General features: G+C 38.4%; 1 protein-coding gene across 1 annotated transcript in view; it reads left to right on the top strand.

Annotated features, from left to right (window-relative positions):
• The first annotated feature begins 6,126 nt into the window (after positions 1–6,126).
• Positions 6,127–17,440, top strand: part of coro1c (coronin 1C) — a 30,879-nt gene continuing 19,565 nt past the window's right edge. Inside the window, exons 1-2 of the mRNA XM_004072381.4 lie at positions 6,127–6,262; positions 13,898–14,094. Coding sequence (XP_004072429.1) covers positions 13,900–14,094 — 195 coding nt within the window. The 5' untranslated portion in view covers positions 6,127–6,262; positions 13,898–13,899. The remainder of the gene's footprint in view (positions 6,263–13,897; positions 14,095–17,440) is intronic.

The following is a 17,440-nucleotide window of genomic DNA, read 5'->3' as shown; positions in this document are numbered from 1 at the left end:
TTTAATGAGTAAAAAGGCTTTTTTTCATGTTGTTGGGAAAATTATGAGGTCTCTTTAAAAACCTGCTGATAATCGTATATTAGACACAGCAGTTTTTGTCTATAAAATTGCCTTTTAACACTTTAGGCCAACAAGAATGCTTCTAGCATATGCGAACACAGTAGCCTTCAGTCTGCAGCCAGTGGGTGTGGACCGGTCCCTCTTCCTCTTCTTCTTCTGCCGGTGAATTCTTGGCTGCTGCACCTCCACTTTTGTTTTATTATCTGAGGACATATCCTGTTTTGGTTGTTACTACAGAAACCAAGAAAAACAACAGGATTGCTCTGAGCTGTTTTCCAGATAATGACCCGCATGCACGGACACAACCAGGTTGGCCTCGACTGTCTGCCAGTGAAGTGGCACTAAGGGGGGAGAAAAGCAGGGAAAATTTGAAAAGTAACAACAAAAAACACAGAAAACATTTAGAGAAGACATAATATTAGGGGAGCTTCAACCAAAGAAGTAAATGTTTTCTAGGGTTAAACAAAAATTCTTTCACACAAAAAAGCAACAAAAAGTGGGTAAACTGTAGAATGTCAGTGTTATGACTAATGTGGTGATTTTTCTGTTTACCCTCTTTGATTTAAACAAAAGGATATTGAAACAATCATCTGGTCCTGACTAAGTCATATATTTTGTTTAACGCCCATCTCTAATAAACATAATTTGGAACATTTTGAAGAAACAGAATTTGGAGTCAGTGATTGTTTGACACTAAAGGTTTCCGGTTTACTTGTGGAGGAAGTTAGACTCATCTTTTTTTTTTTTTGAGGACTTTGTTATTGTCATTCTGGACTTTAGCTACCACTTTCATGGCATCTGCAATGAAACATCTCACTTTGATAGAGGGATCGTTTTTTTTTTTCTTAGAGGCAACTCTGCAAGCCTAATTTTTTTTTCTTTTAGTCATAAGAAGGTTTTTAGACAAATCTTTCAAACAAATTCTGTTTGTTTATGAAAAGTTCTAATTGTACATTTTTTATGTTCTGTGAAACGTGCAGCGAGATCTCTCCTGGAAGGGGAGCTTTCACACACCCCTTTTAAAATTTGGTTGACTCTACAAAATATGTGGGGATCAAAATGCTTTTATTTTGTTGCAACTGAAATAAGATTGTATTTTCTTTTATATGACTGTACGTTTACTCATAACCTGAACACGTCCTCCTTGTATCTGAGAGCACACAAGCAAACATGGAGACAGAAATGTCACTTTTTTTAAAGTTTTATAAAACAGAAAAACTACAAATCTGAGTTTCACTGATTGTGTTAGTCAAATGTCCTGTGACATCACATGGATGTAATATAAGGCTCCCATTGCTTGTGCATTTGAGGGAGGACTGATCTTCACTAAAACCACCAACAAAGAGCACTCTGTCAGTCCTCAACAAGAGCCATCGACTTGGCAACAGCGTCTTACTGGTAAGTGTCAGCTGCAATTTATGATACGCAATTAATTTTATTTTCCCCACCCTGTGGGGCAGCCATTATTTAGGCCTCAAACATTTTGTAGTGTTGTGATTTATAAAGCTCAGACAGAGGCGTATTTTCAGGTAATGAAACTTTTCATTTGTGAGAGCTCTGTGGTTTTTCTGGTTTTGCATTCTGACATGTTTGCGTATGCTGGAGCAGAGGAGCACATGCTGATCAAATGATCAAAACAGAGAGCATGAGACAAAATAATAGCCTGGTTGTTAGCTGGAAGGACATGCCTCAAAGAAAACAGATCCCCATTCAGCCATTGAAGGATGTTAATCAATTAATTCAAATTGATCTGGTTTCAATCTGCCTCATCTGTTGTAAACTTATTAAAAACATGATTTCGTCTTTAATAATTCATCACATTATTTTACCTCCTTCACCTTTCTACTGCAGAGTAGCAACACCCTCATGGCATGCGTCTGGCCAGATTGCAGCCTGTCAGATGATTGCAGAGCAGTCATATGTTATCACACAGACGCTGCATGAGGACACAGACAGGAAACAGACTCGTGCTCCAGGTCATTGTTTATTGTGTCTCACCATTTGCTTACTGCTGCAGTTTAGTGGGTCAAAACTCATTAAGCAATTAGGCAATGTCATGGAAACGTTTAGGTCCACAGAATGAGCACTGAGATAGGCCGCATGTCCTCTCATCATTAATGTTTTTATGAGGTTCATCGCCACCATCAGTGTGAACAGCACTCAGGTTGATAGAGAGGCATTTCTTAGACACAGAAAAAGCTAAAGATAGCTGGATTGCTGATCTAATTGTTCCTGCTCAGGGCTTTGAGAATAAAATAACCTTTAAATGTTGTACTTTTTATTTATTTTTATTTTTAACAACTTGTTTCTGACATGAAATGGAGCAGGAGGACTCACATGACAGTGAACCAGTAAGGTTTTATGGCATAAATGTTGAAAAAAATGCATGGCATTTAAAAGCAGAACACTGGGAAAACTTTTCCTGACAGACAGTCATGAGACTGCCAACCTTCAGTTTTTGGAGGAATAATCAGTCGCTGTGTATTCCTCTCACAGACTGAACAACTTTAAAGATCAAACTTTCTGTTTTAAATGAAAAAGCCAACTTGCCAGGTTTTCATTGTTGTTGAAAAAAATGTAAGTAAATGAGAGGAAATTGCTGCTGAATTAGTTTACTGCTCCAAACTGTTTTAAGTGAGGCTGGTGCTCAATCTTAATTAGACTGTGAATGAGTGGGCGACACAAGTGCAATGTAAAAAAAAGAGTTTATGCTATTAATGGTGGTTAGTGGAGAGCAGTTAATCACCTAAATGAAATTTCGTTGGTCCCTGGCCAATACTAACAAAAAACAACAGCCTTGTGCAAAGAAAAATGAACTTTCATTTATTATTTTAGTTGATTGTTTAAGTTTAAAATCATCTATATTTCTGCAGACTATTATGGGACAGAACCAGGACAAAATGGAAGAGGGGGAACAAGTCTTTGACGGTGAGCTGGCGGAGGAACAGGAAGAAGGAGGTGAATTAAGAGACATGGACGCCTGTCCAGGTGCTGTCTTGGAAAGGGAAAGCTCGAGCCAAGACAAAACCAGTAACACTGTAGAAGAATTAGGCAAGTCGGACTTTCGGGACGTGAATGAAAAGCTCTGCATGGAGCCAACAACACCTTCTTCTCAAAAGAACATGCATATGTGTGAGAGCGAGGTGAGACAGGGAGGGGTTGCAGGGACGGAGGGAGGAGGCAAGACTTTTCCACACAAGGTGGACAAGGATTACACAAGTCATTCAGAAACTGAGGGACTTGAAGGAACACATGAAAGGAAACCTTTGGTTCAGCTTCAGGCACCTTCAAGAAGCAAGATGGAGCATCGGGCTGAAGAAGTCTCACCTCTGTTGGATGGATGCTCTTTAGACAACTCTGGAAAGCATTCAGCGTTCCTAAAGAGCAATTCAAGTGGAACTCGTGCAGGAAGTGAGCTGTTGCTTGTTAAAGAGCTGAATGAGAGCAAGATGGCTGAAACTGAGAAGGAGGATATTGAGCTCTGCACAAGACCAGCAAGCTGCTCAAGGGAGGGGAAGGAAATCTCTCTGGCTCAAGACCAACATCCTTTGAAAAACAACCTGCAAATAGAGACTTTATCAGGCACAAGTGATGGTGTTTGCTGTGGACCCCCAAAGAAAAGGACAGAGAATAAGACTGATGAAGAAACACTCACATGTGAGGAGAAACCGCTGTTGGAGTACTCTTTGGCAATCCCAGTTAATGATAAGGAGACACCGGTGAGTCTGTATGCACAAGTGGACTCCGCTGAAACAAACATAGCCACCCCTACAAAATTGTCCACAGACCCCAGCTCCATTTTGGAGAAGCTGCTGAGTAGAAACAGAAAAGAAGCGATCCCATCTATTTCTAAAATTAAAGAGTTTGCAGTGGACAACAAGACCACCACGGATAGTCTTTTGGAAATAAATGCACAGCTGGTTCATGACAGCGCAGTATTTCCAGAATGCAATAATCAGAATAATACATCGGAAACTAACTTAAAACTGATTTTCTGTGAAAATTCCAAATCTGAGATTGAAATGTCCCACACTAAAAAGGTGGACTCATCAAAGACGATCACAGCTCAGAATGAAACCTCCGATGCTTTGTCTTGCTGCTTACACACAGATCTGCAATTTAACAGAGCTAAGAAAATCACCTTAGATGATGCTTCAATCAAGACAGGAGCAGAGTTAAAATCAAACACAGACTCCTCTGAAAGCCTGTCTTCAGACAACATACAATCGGCTGTTTCTCATGAAAGAAAACCACGTGAGGCAAGTGGTGTGATCTCTGAGGAATCTGCACTTTCCTCTGTGCTCCACCGAGAGTCTGCATGCAAAGACAATGATGGCAAAGTCACAGCCCCAAGTCAGGTTGTTTTCCCTGCTAAGAAGACAAACATCAGTAGTGAGAGAACAACTCCACAGCCCAAGTGTGACTCTGAAACTGAGGTCTGTGGTCTTGATAGTCTAGCTACTCCATCAGTAAGAAGATCCCCAGTGAATGAATGTCAGGATGGTCCTGCACCAACTGGGGACATTGGTGGAGGCTTGAGTGCTAGTGGGACTGTCCCTTCAGAGAAAAACCAAAACCCATCCAGGATGCAGCAGGATGTAGATAATCAGGCACATTTCTTAGAAAATAAGATGTCTGGAAAAGTGGAGGCAAATCCTGTTAAGGAGAAAGAGGAGAGCATCTTAAGAAGAGACAAACCCCAAGGGCTTCCTAAGCCCAGGCCTGTGTCAGAGCTCATAAAGGAGACCATTCAGCTGCATGAAAAGATGCAACACCAGGAGTGGCCAAAAGCGACAGAGGTGAAGTCTGAAGAGCAGGGCCACACAGTGAAGGTAGCCCAGATGAAGGTGGCTTTTGATTCAGCCCAGAAATCCCCTGACAGAGCGATCGAGAGGAAGCCATCAGTGAGGAAAGGTAAGGAGTACAAATAAACACAAAGTAAAACACAGAAGATGTCTCACATTCTACTGTAACGCTACATTTTTGACTGCATAAATATTTACATTATCCCATGTCATCTACAAGTCTTTGCCATGAGTTCAACCATGTTTAACACACAGCTTCAGCTATCGTAACCAATAAAAATAGTTTTTCATATCTGTAAAGCTCCTTATCATTTGGAAATCATCAACCACTCCTTCAAATCCTAAATACCTAAAAGCAGTTTATTTAAAACGTGCAGGCAGGACGTTGAATATGACAAAAATAGCAGAAAAATAAACCCAAGAAAATATATTTATCTGGTTTGGGTTGAAAATATTTGCAACAGAAGATTGATTTGTTGGAATTGGACCTGTGAGATTTGGGGGTGGCAGGCATACCCACAAACACACTATTTGCAATCTAAAATAGCAGGTGAACAAAAGCAGGGTGGATGATGGGATGCAGCTGTTTGTTGATGCAGGAACTCTGGTTCAGTGTTAACATGCAAAATTGCGCCATCTTGTGGTGCTTTTTTGCACTCGGGGTACACCATGTTCCTCAGATATGAAATTGGTTTTACTTAATAGTTATGCAAAGCATGCGCCGATGTTTTTATAGCCTCACACAGCTGACAACAATCTAGATTCATTTTTAAAGGACAACAGACAAGATCTCTAGAGAAAACCAACATCCTGTAATGTTTTGACAGAATGTCACACAGCACCTTTATCCTTTCATTCATTTCCATAATATCATATTCAGTCAATAAAAAATAGTCTATAGAGAAATTCACACAGCTGAAATATTTGTGTTCAAAATTGTGTGCATGTATTTGATAAAATTATTTTTAAAAAAACATTAGAAACGATTATAAGTAAAACATTTTAAGCACTTTCCAATGGTCACTTATTATTAACATGATGCTATTGCGATATACCATATATATAAATACATGTTTTGTAGTACCAGTAAGGATTTTTAAAAAATGCTCTAACAAGACAATCAACAGCGATTTACGGCAATCCAGAAGGAGCGTGAACTCTGGACTCCTTGTCCACATCTCTATTCTGATTGGCTGTTGCTGCTGTTCGTCAAAGAGACCCGATCGAAACAAAAGAAGGGGTGGGTGGGGTTTACAGGAAAGAGGGGAAAGAGCACACAGAGCGGTTTCTATCAGTGCAGGAGCGGCTCACTTGGAAGCAGAAATCAATTCCGCCACACATTGGACTGTGTTTTATCCATTTGTTTTCCAAGAACACTTTTAATTTCATTTTTTAAGGTAAGTCTAGGCTTCTGTGACTTGTTTCACTTCTTTTTGTGTGTATCCATTATTTTTATAAATGTGCTTCCTGGTCGTCTCCTTCTCCAGCTAACCACAGCAGCCCAGACAGAAAAGTGCACGCGCTAGCTAAAATCAACCGGGATACTCAGTTTAATGTAAACGGCTTCTTTTTAGCTAGCGTTAGCATTTTTGATGGCTGAGTCGTGGTTTTGTGTTTTAACGAATACAGAATTAAAGTGTATTTAAAAAATATATTTCCTCCTAATACTTGGTTGGATTGGCGCACAATTTGGCAGGTTGAAATGAGGTATTTGGTCCGGCAGGGTGGAGTAGCTAACTAGTGCAGCTGGAAAACTTATCTCCGAAAAGACAGAACCAAATAGACGGAGGTGCAGCCAGGATAACCGCGCCCTGGCCTGTGGCATTCTCTTCATAATCGAACAATAGCTTCTTCACACATACGTATAGTTAACTCTAATTTTGCCACGCAAGAAACTATTCCCAAATTCGCACAGATGTGAAATGTAGCCTAACCACAAACCGTGTTTTATTGGGGTAATATCTGGGGGGAAATAGTTCCGGATTTAATGGTGCATTCCTCGGCTGCGTCGATTATTCTTCCCAACCGGCTCCGCTTCTGTGGTTACAACACGTGGAGAATTGTTTGCATGAAATCTGCGTGTTGTAATTATTTAGAACTGCGAGACACTGCTGCGCCGAAACGGATTTCTCATTTCAAACGACCCGTGTTTAAACCAATCGATTTCACATGAATTACTCTACACATTTTCCCAGCCTAATGCCTATATAGTATTTTAACACGTTTCCCCTTTAAATAGACCGATTTTATACTTCAAATAATATGTTTCATGACTTAGGTGAAATTATGCAATGAATCCCACAACTGTTTCAGAAATGATTTTAACCAAACGATGATAGTTAATTCATTGCCATGTGTTTTATGAGCTGCCTTTTTTTTCTTTCAATTTTCCGTTTATTTTACAATTCAAATAGTTATAAATACTTGAGCAAAATCTGATGTTTTTTTTGGAAATAACGACACGGTGAGACGTCATAAACGATCGCCTTATGGAGTGGAAGTGTCTGGATGATGTCCCAAACAGTCCACTGTGAAAGCCCTCTGTCTGCTTCATTTGCGTGTTTATTACAATGGAATGGTTTGATTTGTAATGGCTGAGATGGATCTGACCAGAGTCTTAAGTAACTCCTGTAGCTGGTTAAAAATGGTCCCCCCCCCCCAATTAATCTTCCACAATCCAAACAAATTCTGATAAGCCATGTGTCAGTTTACTGTAGTAGAACTGTGTTTGGATTTGTTAGCCATTCCAGACACATCTAACGGTAGTTGTTTTTCTGCAGTTCAAGGCCTTCAGAAATGTGCTGCTTCCTTCCCATGACTTGGTGGACAGAGGAAGTGGGTCAGGAAGCAGAGGGAAGCTAAGCTTAAGATCTAAAGCAGAATTAACAAAACAGCTGGATGAAATTACACTGGGCATTGTAGTAATCTTTCAATTCTCTTTTAAAAAGTAAAATGTTATGGCAATACCTTTTTTAAAATAGACATATTTGTTGCAATTTAATAATTTTGTATGCTATACATATAAAAAAGATTCAGCTGTATCTGTAAATTTACTTTTAAATGTGGTGCTGAAAATAAGTTGCATGTTCTTGAAAGTCCCACTCCAACTGTATTTTTATCTATTGTAAATGCGTTCCCAGTGGGTTTTTTTAACTATGATTATGCTGTTTTTAGCATAAATAAAAGAAAAAAAACAAACCTGCGTCCTGTTTTAAGACATGATTTCTGCAGAGCGGCAGGCGTTCATCAGAAATTTGCCTCCGTGTTGTGGGTGGGACTGTTGGAGCAGAAGTTGGGATATCTGACAGATAACAAAAGTAGAGCAACAAAATGGCAAGCACTATCGGAGCTATCCAGCTGTACAGTTTTGAGCCAGATGCCAGCTCAGATGAGGAAAATGAAGACGTACATGGATCTATTTGTCTGCAGGTAGATGCATCAGAGTGGAGCGGAGCAGGAAGACTTTGGCCCGCCCATTTCAGTTGCTGCGTCACAACTGAGAGCTTTTTCAAACGGCCGGTTTTTATTTGCTCCTGATCCATCCCGATTTGAATAAAGAAGTACTCAGAAACAGTTTTAATCTTAAATTTCTTTTATATATCTCCTCTATCATGAGAAAAATGCTTCAAGAGCATGTTAAAATCACCAAAAACAGGATTTTCATTGGAGTGGGTCTTTAAGAGTAATTAGATGCAAACATGGCTCCAGTTTGTAAAACAGCCACACTTGAAGCTTTTCCTGTTTTGATTAATTTTGAAATACTTTAAAGACAATCCCTGTTAAGCCAGAACCTTAAGCCAGGGCAGCATTAAAAGTTTAAGATTTATCCCTGAATCTCACAGTACAGTTAAGTGACACGCAGTTCAGATGGGGGTGGAAATCAGTATGTCAGAACAGTTTAGCCACTGTATATACACTGTTACACTGCCTTTCTGATCAGCACAGCAAGAATAGGTTCTCTCAGATCATGGAGTTGGATATGCTGATTTTATTCAGAAACTCCTCTCATGTTAATGCTTTAATTGCAATGGCAGGAAAAAGTTTACTCTGTTACTGACTCTTTCAGCAACTGATGAGTTTGCTTGACAAGACTTGTTCAGAAACACTTTCTGTCTTGACCGTACATCATATTAAACTCTGAACAATTTTCCACAACTCTGCTTGAAAATGTGGACATGACATACTAAACTTTAAACGCATCATGTAAAAAATGTAATGTCCAAGATGGTGGTCTTTTTCCAGAGTGGGTAAAAGTTCTTGCTAGAAACACATCTGTGTCTGATGATGTATTATAGCAGTATCTGCTCACAAATGGATATAAATGTGCTGCTGCGGCACGTATAACCAAAATATTTAGAATATAACCTTATATAGAGGGATTTCCTCTTTGAATTATGGTGTAAATGTAACCGTAGTTATTCCTCCACATAGTATGGAGGTGACACAAATGTCATGTCTGAAAGTGGAGTTTTTTTTTTTCTTAATTTGGAGGAAGTTGCAAAGGCTATCAAGTATTGATAGTAAACATTTAAGAAGCTGGAAACCTGTCTAATGAACTTTGTCACATCTGGGTTGGCCTTTGGCCCCTTGTTGTCCTAGGCACACTAAAAGGCACATAGCGTGTGTAGGGATATTTTGATGTGCTGGATTGGATTTTATTTTGAAACTTTAAGCTGCACCTTTGTTGTTTACCAAAATTCTTATCTTGCAACGTTAGGAAGAGATAATATATTTCTTTGGTTAGTATTGAAGGTAGAACAAGGAGGAAAAAACCTTATCTTATTCATTGTTAAAAACAGTTATGGAATGTTGCTTGAATCTGATTACTAAAGTTCTGTGGCCTTGATTACAGGAAGGAGATTGACGTGGCATCTTTTTTAGGCTTTGTGACAAAAGACAAAAGGCAACCACAGAGGGACTTGACTTCAAGGATTGTGGAAAATTCACTGACCATTTATAACTGACTGTATTGTAACTCAAAACACAAAAAGAACATTTAGGCCAACCACATAACATAGCATGTCGCAAACACCCTGTCTGCTAAATTTTGTTGTCTGATGGTGACCAGTAGAGCTGTGACGGTGTGGGATTTTTCATCACCGTGGTGATGACCCCCCCCCCCCCCCCCAAAAAAAAACAAAACAAAACAAAACAGAACAACAACACAGAATCCTACGGCGGCCGGCCGTGTCGCGCACTCAAGAACGCACGCAGCTTGTAATGGAAATGAATACAATGGAAATGAATAATTAGAACGCAGTAAATTTGTCGTATTTCCTCGCGAGACAGAAACTTCTGTTGTAGAAAGAGGATGTGTTTCTGAAACTGCGCGTGTGAGTAGAGGGAAACCCTTGAAGTCTGAACACAGGACTAGCAGAAAAAGTAAATTATCACCAAAGATGAATGTGTCTAATGTGTTTATTATAGTTCCAATCACGCACCATATGAAGAACTTGAAAAAATAAAATAAATACTTTCCAAAAAATGTGCGGGGATGAGGTCATCCCCACACACCCCTAGTGACCAGCACCTGTAGCTACCTGGATGATGCCATGATTGTAGTAAACCAGGAAAAAGTGACTAAAATAATTAAGGCTGCACGATATGAGGAAAACTCGCGATATTAGTGATCAATATACTGCGATGATATAAATTGCGAAAAATTGTCTTGCAGCATCTTTTTCTACTGCCATATCTTTATTATAGGGTTGGAGACATACTAATGTTTAATCAATTCTATGAATAGTTGTGGCCCATCAAAGAAAAAGAAGCAAGTTTGAAATGCAAATGGCTTATAGCAGAATGAGGTAGTTTTTGTTTAATTGGAATGTCTGATCATAATTAAATGTTACAGGGATATGGAAGATTGAATGTCTTCTGACACTGTTCAAAGCAAAGCCTCAAAGTTTATTTCCTACTTTTAAATAAGCTTCCTTTCTAGGCTAAACATCCTTCTGTGGACTTTGTTTACTCAGTCAGTAACAGATTGTATTGATTAAAACCTGTACCCTTCAAGTACTTTATTATGATGTAACTGAGATGAGTCTTGAATCAAGTTCTTTTTTACAACAATTAAATATTTAAGATTTAAAGTAGTGCCTTGATGGCCAAACAGGGATCCTAATAAAAAAGAAAAATGCATATGATTTATTTACTTTCCTAGCAGTTCTCTTGCAGTTTTGCCGCCTTTAGTCAGAGCAAAATAATTTCCTCCTTTTTACTGAGGCAATTACTCTGACAAACATCTTCAGGAGTCAAACACAGTGGCAGTTCAAATATTAATTATAGGTGTTCCAGTCTTAACTTTGACCTTCCTCCTCACATTGCAATATTTATCAGCAAATTGACATTTGCTTGTCCATAATATTCCACTTTTTTATAATACACATTTGAGGGATTGACATTGTTAAGGATTTTTTCATTTTTTTTCATATATCTTAACTAACATGGTGATTAGATAAGTAGTTGACTTGTTTTTATTAGATATTGCATCTTCCTTAAGACACTACTTTTGTAGTCAGGTGTTCTGTGCCAAAGTAGCAGCCTTAATTGGAAGTCCAACAAGCGCCTTTTACATTATATTGTTTTGCTCTCGACCCCATCTTGGTCTAAGTTGAATTTTCGTGTCCTCAAAGTTAATCCTCTAAAGTGGGCAGGTTGGTTGTAAGATGGCCCAAAATTCTGTGGACATCTTCTTGCGTGTACAACCATTTTTTTGGTGATGTCTCTCATCATTGTTGGACAACAAGGCAATGGGAGTGGACTGGATTTGGTTTTGTTTCTTTAAATCTATTGGTAAAGTTAAAAGATTAAAACCAACAAGAACCCTTTTACTCCCTCCCAAAGAGAGCAGAACATTTTTTGGGATGGGTTTTATTTAATTTCTGTTTAGGAAAGAGAACATATTTGGAAAATAAAGTATTCCATATTGTTGATTGATTAAAATGTACCATCTTAAAAAAATGCATTTATCTGTAGGCAAAAGTCCAAGACTAGAAATCCCCAGCATCTTACTGCTCTTTCCATTTGCTGCTCACACATTTTTGAATGTGTCAGCTGAACAAGCAATTGGTTGCTGTGTGTATGTTTTAAGCTTACCTATTTCATTGGGTGTTTTATAATGAAGTGCAGCAATGATGTTATTGCTATTTTAGAAGTGTAAAATAGCTGAGTCAACATCACACCTTGACAGTTGGAATGGGTCGAGGGACCAGAGTCCGCTCAGGAGAGAGAGATGTCAAATTTGTATCAATCGCGTAAAGAAATGTGCAATAACATTTGTAATTACTTTGAAAAAAGTTGGTATTCCCTTCAAGTGAACACAAGTAGGAGTGCCTCCACTCAGTGCAATGCTGAACTGCTGGTTGGATTACTCTCTTGTCATAGCTTGTCTTTGGCGTATCGCAGCCATGCCGTGCCCTCTTACTTCCGCTTTTCTGAGTTAATCATTCTGTTCATTTTTGTTTTTTAAATTGCAATGCATTTAAAAAAAAGTTTCCTGGAGAATTTCTCCCATCTATTTATTAGCTAGTTCTGCTAAGATCTGATTGACAAAGCAGCTTTTTTTCTTTCTTTTTTTACCAGCGGAAATGGGGGGAAAAAAAACTAGTTCCATAAATGGTTTTTCAGGATAGCTTTAGGATGACTGGGTATTGTAGTGTATAGCAAATCTTTTTGTGATAGCCAGGCAAATCTGCATTTAATATGGAACAAAACACAAACACAGATGTCCTGTCACTAAGTCAACATTAACACAGCAAGTGTCCTAGCATTTGTGGATCCTGGTCTGTTTAATAACTATAGGGGATGTAAAATGCATTACTTGCAGATTGTGAAATGTACATGCAGTGATGTAGAGCATTACAGCTGAGAGGACAGAAAAAGGTATTTTCTAAATTTCTAGTTTCATACAGATGGTAATTAAAAAAGAATTGTTCTTCTTGTGATTAAAATATATATTTTTTTAATGGATTAAATCACCCATTAACTGAAGTTTTTTGGGGAAAGTACAGCAAATGCATTTCAAGGTGGAATAAAGTTGTGGGTGGAGACCTTGGCTCGAGATACAGATGATTGTACTCTGAGCCGGTTCTGTGACTTAACGGTGGCTTGAAAATGAATAGTTCACTAAAGTACACATTTTCAAACTAAGGTGGTGTGTAAGGTGTTTTTTTTTTTTTTTAAAGTAACTGTAGATGCCCACATGTCTATAATAAAGCACAGAAAGGTAATTTATATTTTCTTTAAGTAGTGGTCCCTTATGGGTTTTTTAAGCTTCAGTAAAGAAAGATTTCATCTTTTCCTCTCCCTTTTCAGTGCTGCTGGGTGAGGAAGTTGCAATCATACAACAGATGTGATAGTTTAGCAATTATTAGAACGTTAAAGCTTTTTCCTCTCATACATTTGGTTTTAATTCCTGCAATTAGAAACAAATTTTTATTGAGGCTAATTATTGGGGAGTGTAGGATGTAGTCAGCACTCCACCCTCGAACAACACAGAAGGAAAAATTAACATGTATTGTGTACCTTTGAGGTGCTGATGCTTTTAAAAAAAGTTTACACATTTATAAAGGAATACTTTTAAAAGCTGATTAAAATAGTTTACCTATTTACAGAATTGTATATAAATAAACTTTTATTTAATATTTTAAACTTTTGAATTTGAATTTATTACAAAGCATGCTTTGACTGTTATTACTGAACTAAGTTTAGTTTTCCTTTCTCATCTTACTGCAAAAGTATTTTTTATGTAAACTAATTAAAATACCATTTGTAGTATTAATGTGGAATGAGTTTCTTTCATAATGCATGCTTCATGTTTTCTTTTCACCTAAGTTATTGTTGTGCTCCCTGACAGAAGTTGGAACAGGATGTAGCTTACTCAATAAAAAAAAAAAAAGAAAGCTGCTGCTTTTTATAATTTATTTGTAATGTTGATCGTGTTCCTTTTTTCCCTTTATTTTTGCAATGAGACCTAATTATGTGTTTTAGGCAGACTTTACATCTTTTTTTCCCCCCGGCTCTTCCTGCAGATATGAAACGAGTTGTACGACAGAGCAAATTCCGTCACGTCTTTGGCCAGGCGGTAAAGAATGATCAGTGCTACGATGACATCCGCGTTTCAAGGGTCACATGGGATAGCGCCTTTTGTGCAGTGAACCCCAAGTTTGTCGCCATTATTGTGGAGGCCAGTGGGGGTGGAGCTTTCCTTGTTCTTCCTCTTCACAAGGTAAGTTTTTGGTGTGCTGTGCAAAAGCTTGAGCATGGCCTGCACTTGCTCCGGTAGTGTTTTTCAAACCCATGTCTACATGCTACAGCATGTTTCTGCCACATGTGAGCTTAGGAAATATGTGGAATGTGGAGTAATCTTAGGTGTGGGCGACTTCTAGTTGTGTCCTTGTATCTTTATTCTATTTTGTTTATTTTTTTTAGAAAAATTACAAAGAAAGATCTGCTTTGTTGTGGAAAGTAATTTTAAATGGAAGCGTGGAGCCCCTTTTTTCTGAGGCGGTTTTTTACCCTCTTTTTTTCTTTTAGAGGTGGTCATCTTTCTAGAAATGTATTGCTCATTTTACTATCTATTTTTTGAGTTTGCATTAGAAAACGGTCTTCCCTATAAGTAGGATTGCTGACTCTTCATGTTTTGGGTTTACTCTGGGATTAATAATTACCAGCAGCAGCCTATTCACACACCCTCGTGTGTAAAAGAGAAACTACTCCAAAACTCTGGAGTCAAAAGTCTCCTCACTTTTGACACCATATAAGGAGTCCTTCCTTAAATTTACTCTAGGGCTGGGCTAGACCACATTTCAAGACTGTTTTGTTGTAAACAATTTAGATGAATAAACCTTCAGGCACTCCTTTTGCTTTGACTTTGCTGTTGTAAGGGCTTTGAGTTAGTCAGCATTAAAGGTTGGTGTCCTGGAATATCTTTCCATACAGTATAACTGGAAAAGATGAAGTATTTGCTGCTTTTAGCTTTAGCAGTAGCCAAGTGTCACGGCCGAAGACTCAAAGCAACATAAACACTGCATTACTGTTGACAGAATTGCCCTAAGTCTGTAATAAGGTTACACCGTCATGCTGTCACACGAGACGACTCTGGAACTGGGGGATTGGATTCATAGACTGTCATCACACAGCTTACACCTTTCAGCACCTCTTTGAATAAAGCCTGTCATAGTGGTGATCTACAAGTCCAGCCACTTTGGCTGGCCTCCTGCTCTCCTCACCATCTTTGTGTGAGCTGCCCTCTGCATACCATATCCCAGTACAGCACTGTGTATCCATTGAACAAATGGGTCTTCCACTGCTGTGTAATTTAGTAATGAATGAGTCCTTTATGAGGGAAGAAAGCTTCAGGCAATATTACTTTGCTTAAATTAGATTTAAAAAATACACTCGCAGTTTAAATAAATGAATTTTTCTGTCAAAACTTACCAAATGTGTAGGGTTTCTGTTAATAAACTTCTCCTTCAGCTAGGGTGTATCCTCCCTGCTGAATTTCATATGGTACTGTTATTGGTTTTACTTTTGGTCTATACATCACTGGATATGTACAGGTTTTTCCTAACTAAGTTGTTACGCTCACAAAGCGCACTTTAACAGAAGGTTTGAAAGATTGATGCACATGTGACTTGAATGTGAATGGAAATAAAACCAAACTGTAATTGCTTGCTTTACAGACAAAATCATTTATTAGAGGTTGTACTCATTTGTTTCTCAGTGTAAAGGTTGAAAGGCAGTCTCCAAGAAGTTGAAAACATGTATTCTCCATTCTTTGACATACACTTAGTTTAAAACCTGGAAAGAAAAAGATAAAAAACTGAAATTGTTCTCCCGAAACTGAATTGATATGTCTAAATGCCTGTGTTTTCTACAGAGCTGAGTGGTGTGATAGATTTCCTTTTTGTGAGCGTGCAAAGCATGCAAATCACTATAGCATCAGCTGGCAAAGCAGATCTTAAAAGTGGGGCAGATTTGTCACTGCAAATGGTATGGCTAGACTTCACTGCAGTGAATCATTTTGACACAGCATTGGAGATATTTGCTAGTTGCTTCACAGTTTATCAAAATAAGTACTTAAAGAATAATTTACTAATGTTAGATTTTCTATAGACCACATCAAAAAATGACATGTTTTGTGCTTCGATTTGTTTTGCTATATGTTAAAGTCTCAATAAAAATGGTTTAGAAAAAAAGGCAAATGTTACTTGATCTGTTTTAAAGGAAAAAGTATTTTCACTCCATAATGTGAAGTTATATACATCTGGCTAACCTATTTTCTTTTATTGTGTCTTGGCAAATCTTTGTGCACTGTCAGCTGCTCTGAGCCTTTGTTTGACACACAGTGCAATGTTGCTTTTGTCATACAAAGAAGGGGGGCTGGGGGATACATAAAGCTCTGATTCTTGTTTGTTTTGTTCAAATGCTAATGCATCTGAAGGATGATGTTTACCTTTTGTCTTCTATTCTTAAACGCCCCTATGATGATTGTGTGCATGTGGCTTTTTATTTTTATTTTTATGAAAGACTTTTCTTATGAAAAATATCACAAAGTTCAGGAGGCCCAATCAGGCTTGCTCCTCACCCCGCAGCGGGTCTCTGTTTGGTCGCCAGCTTGCCTCCCAAGAGCTGGCATAGTGATCGCAATTGCTCCAGCTCCATTGGTCTTGCAACAGAATCTACAGGGTGTACCCGCCTACGTCGGGACGAGTACTGTTGGGCAATTTGGTTCAGACGGGTACCAAATTGCCCCACTAAAATTGTGCTGCTGCCAGACCTTTGCACCTAGCCCATCACTCAAATCCCACTGCTGGACCTCAGATTGCGTCTGTACCATTGACTTAACGTTGAAACTGGCCACCTCTGCCGTGCAAATCGCGCCTGTGTATCTTAAATGATAGTTTAATTCAAAGCATTATTCATTGGCTTATCAAAGTTCTTTTTCGTGTGTGATTTTATTAAACTACAGGGTTTGGTAGACACTGTTTTAGTCTTGTCAATCTGCACATTGTTCAAAAAGTGTCGATTTGGAACCAAAAATATCACTTTCCACCCTTTCTTTATGCTAAAGATAAACCTTTGAGAATAGAGACTGTCATGAGTCGTTTGTACCCCCTCCCTTGTATCAGCTCTTCACTCATGTAATATGTAGCTTGCAGAAAGGAGGGAATGTGGGCAGGCTACTCAGATCAGCGCCAATGGCCACGCCCATGTAGAGGAGATTTTGGAAACAGGCTTTAGATAGACATGAAATATGGCTTTTTAAGAAATTTAGGTTGCGGGATTTTGGCTAAAAACTACATAATCATAATTAAAACACCACTGGGAATAGTTACTAGTTATTAGTTATTAGTTATGTCTGATAAAAACTGGGAACCGGATATTGATAAATCATGTTATAAAATGGTTACAGTATAACGGGGTGGGATTATATAAGTTCGCTTCCTTCCACTCCCTTTCAAGCAATATTTATTAATATGTCTAATTATCCTAAGTTTGATTAGTTACTGTATGAATGTATAACTGATGATTATATTGCTGTTGTGTATTTTTCCGGTTCCGGGTTACGG

The sequence above is a fragment of the Oryzias latipes genome, chromosome 9 (assembly GCF_002234675.1).
Source record: "Oryzias latipes chromosome 9, ASM223467v1".
NCBI lineage: Eukaryota > Metazoa > Chordata > Actinopteri > Beloniformes > Adrianichthyidae > Oryzias > Oryzias latipes.
This window is presented reverse-complemented; position numbering and strand designations above follow the sequence as displayed.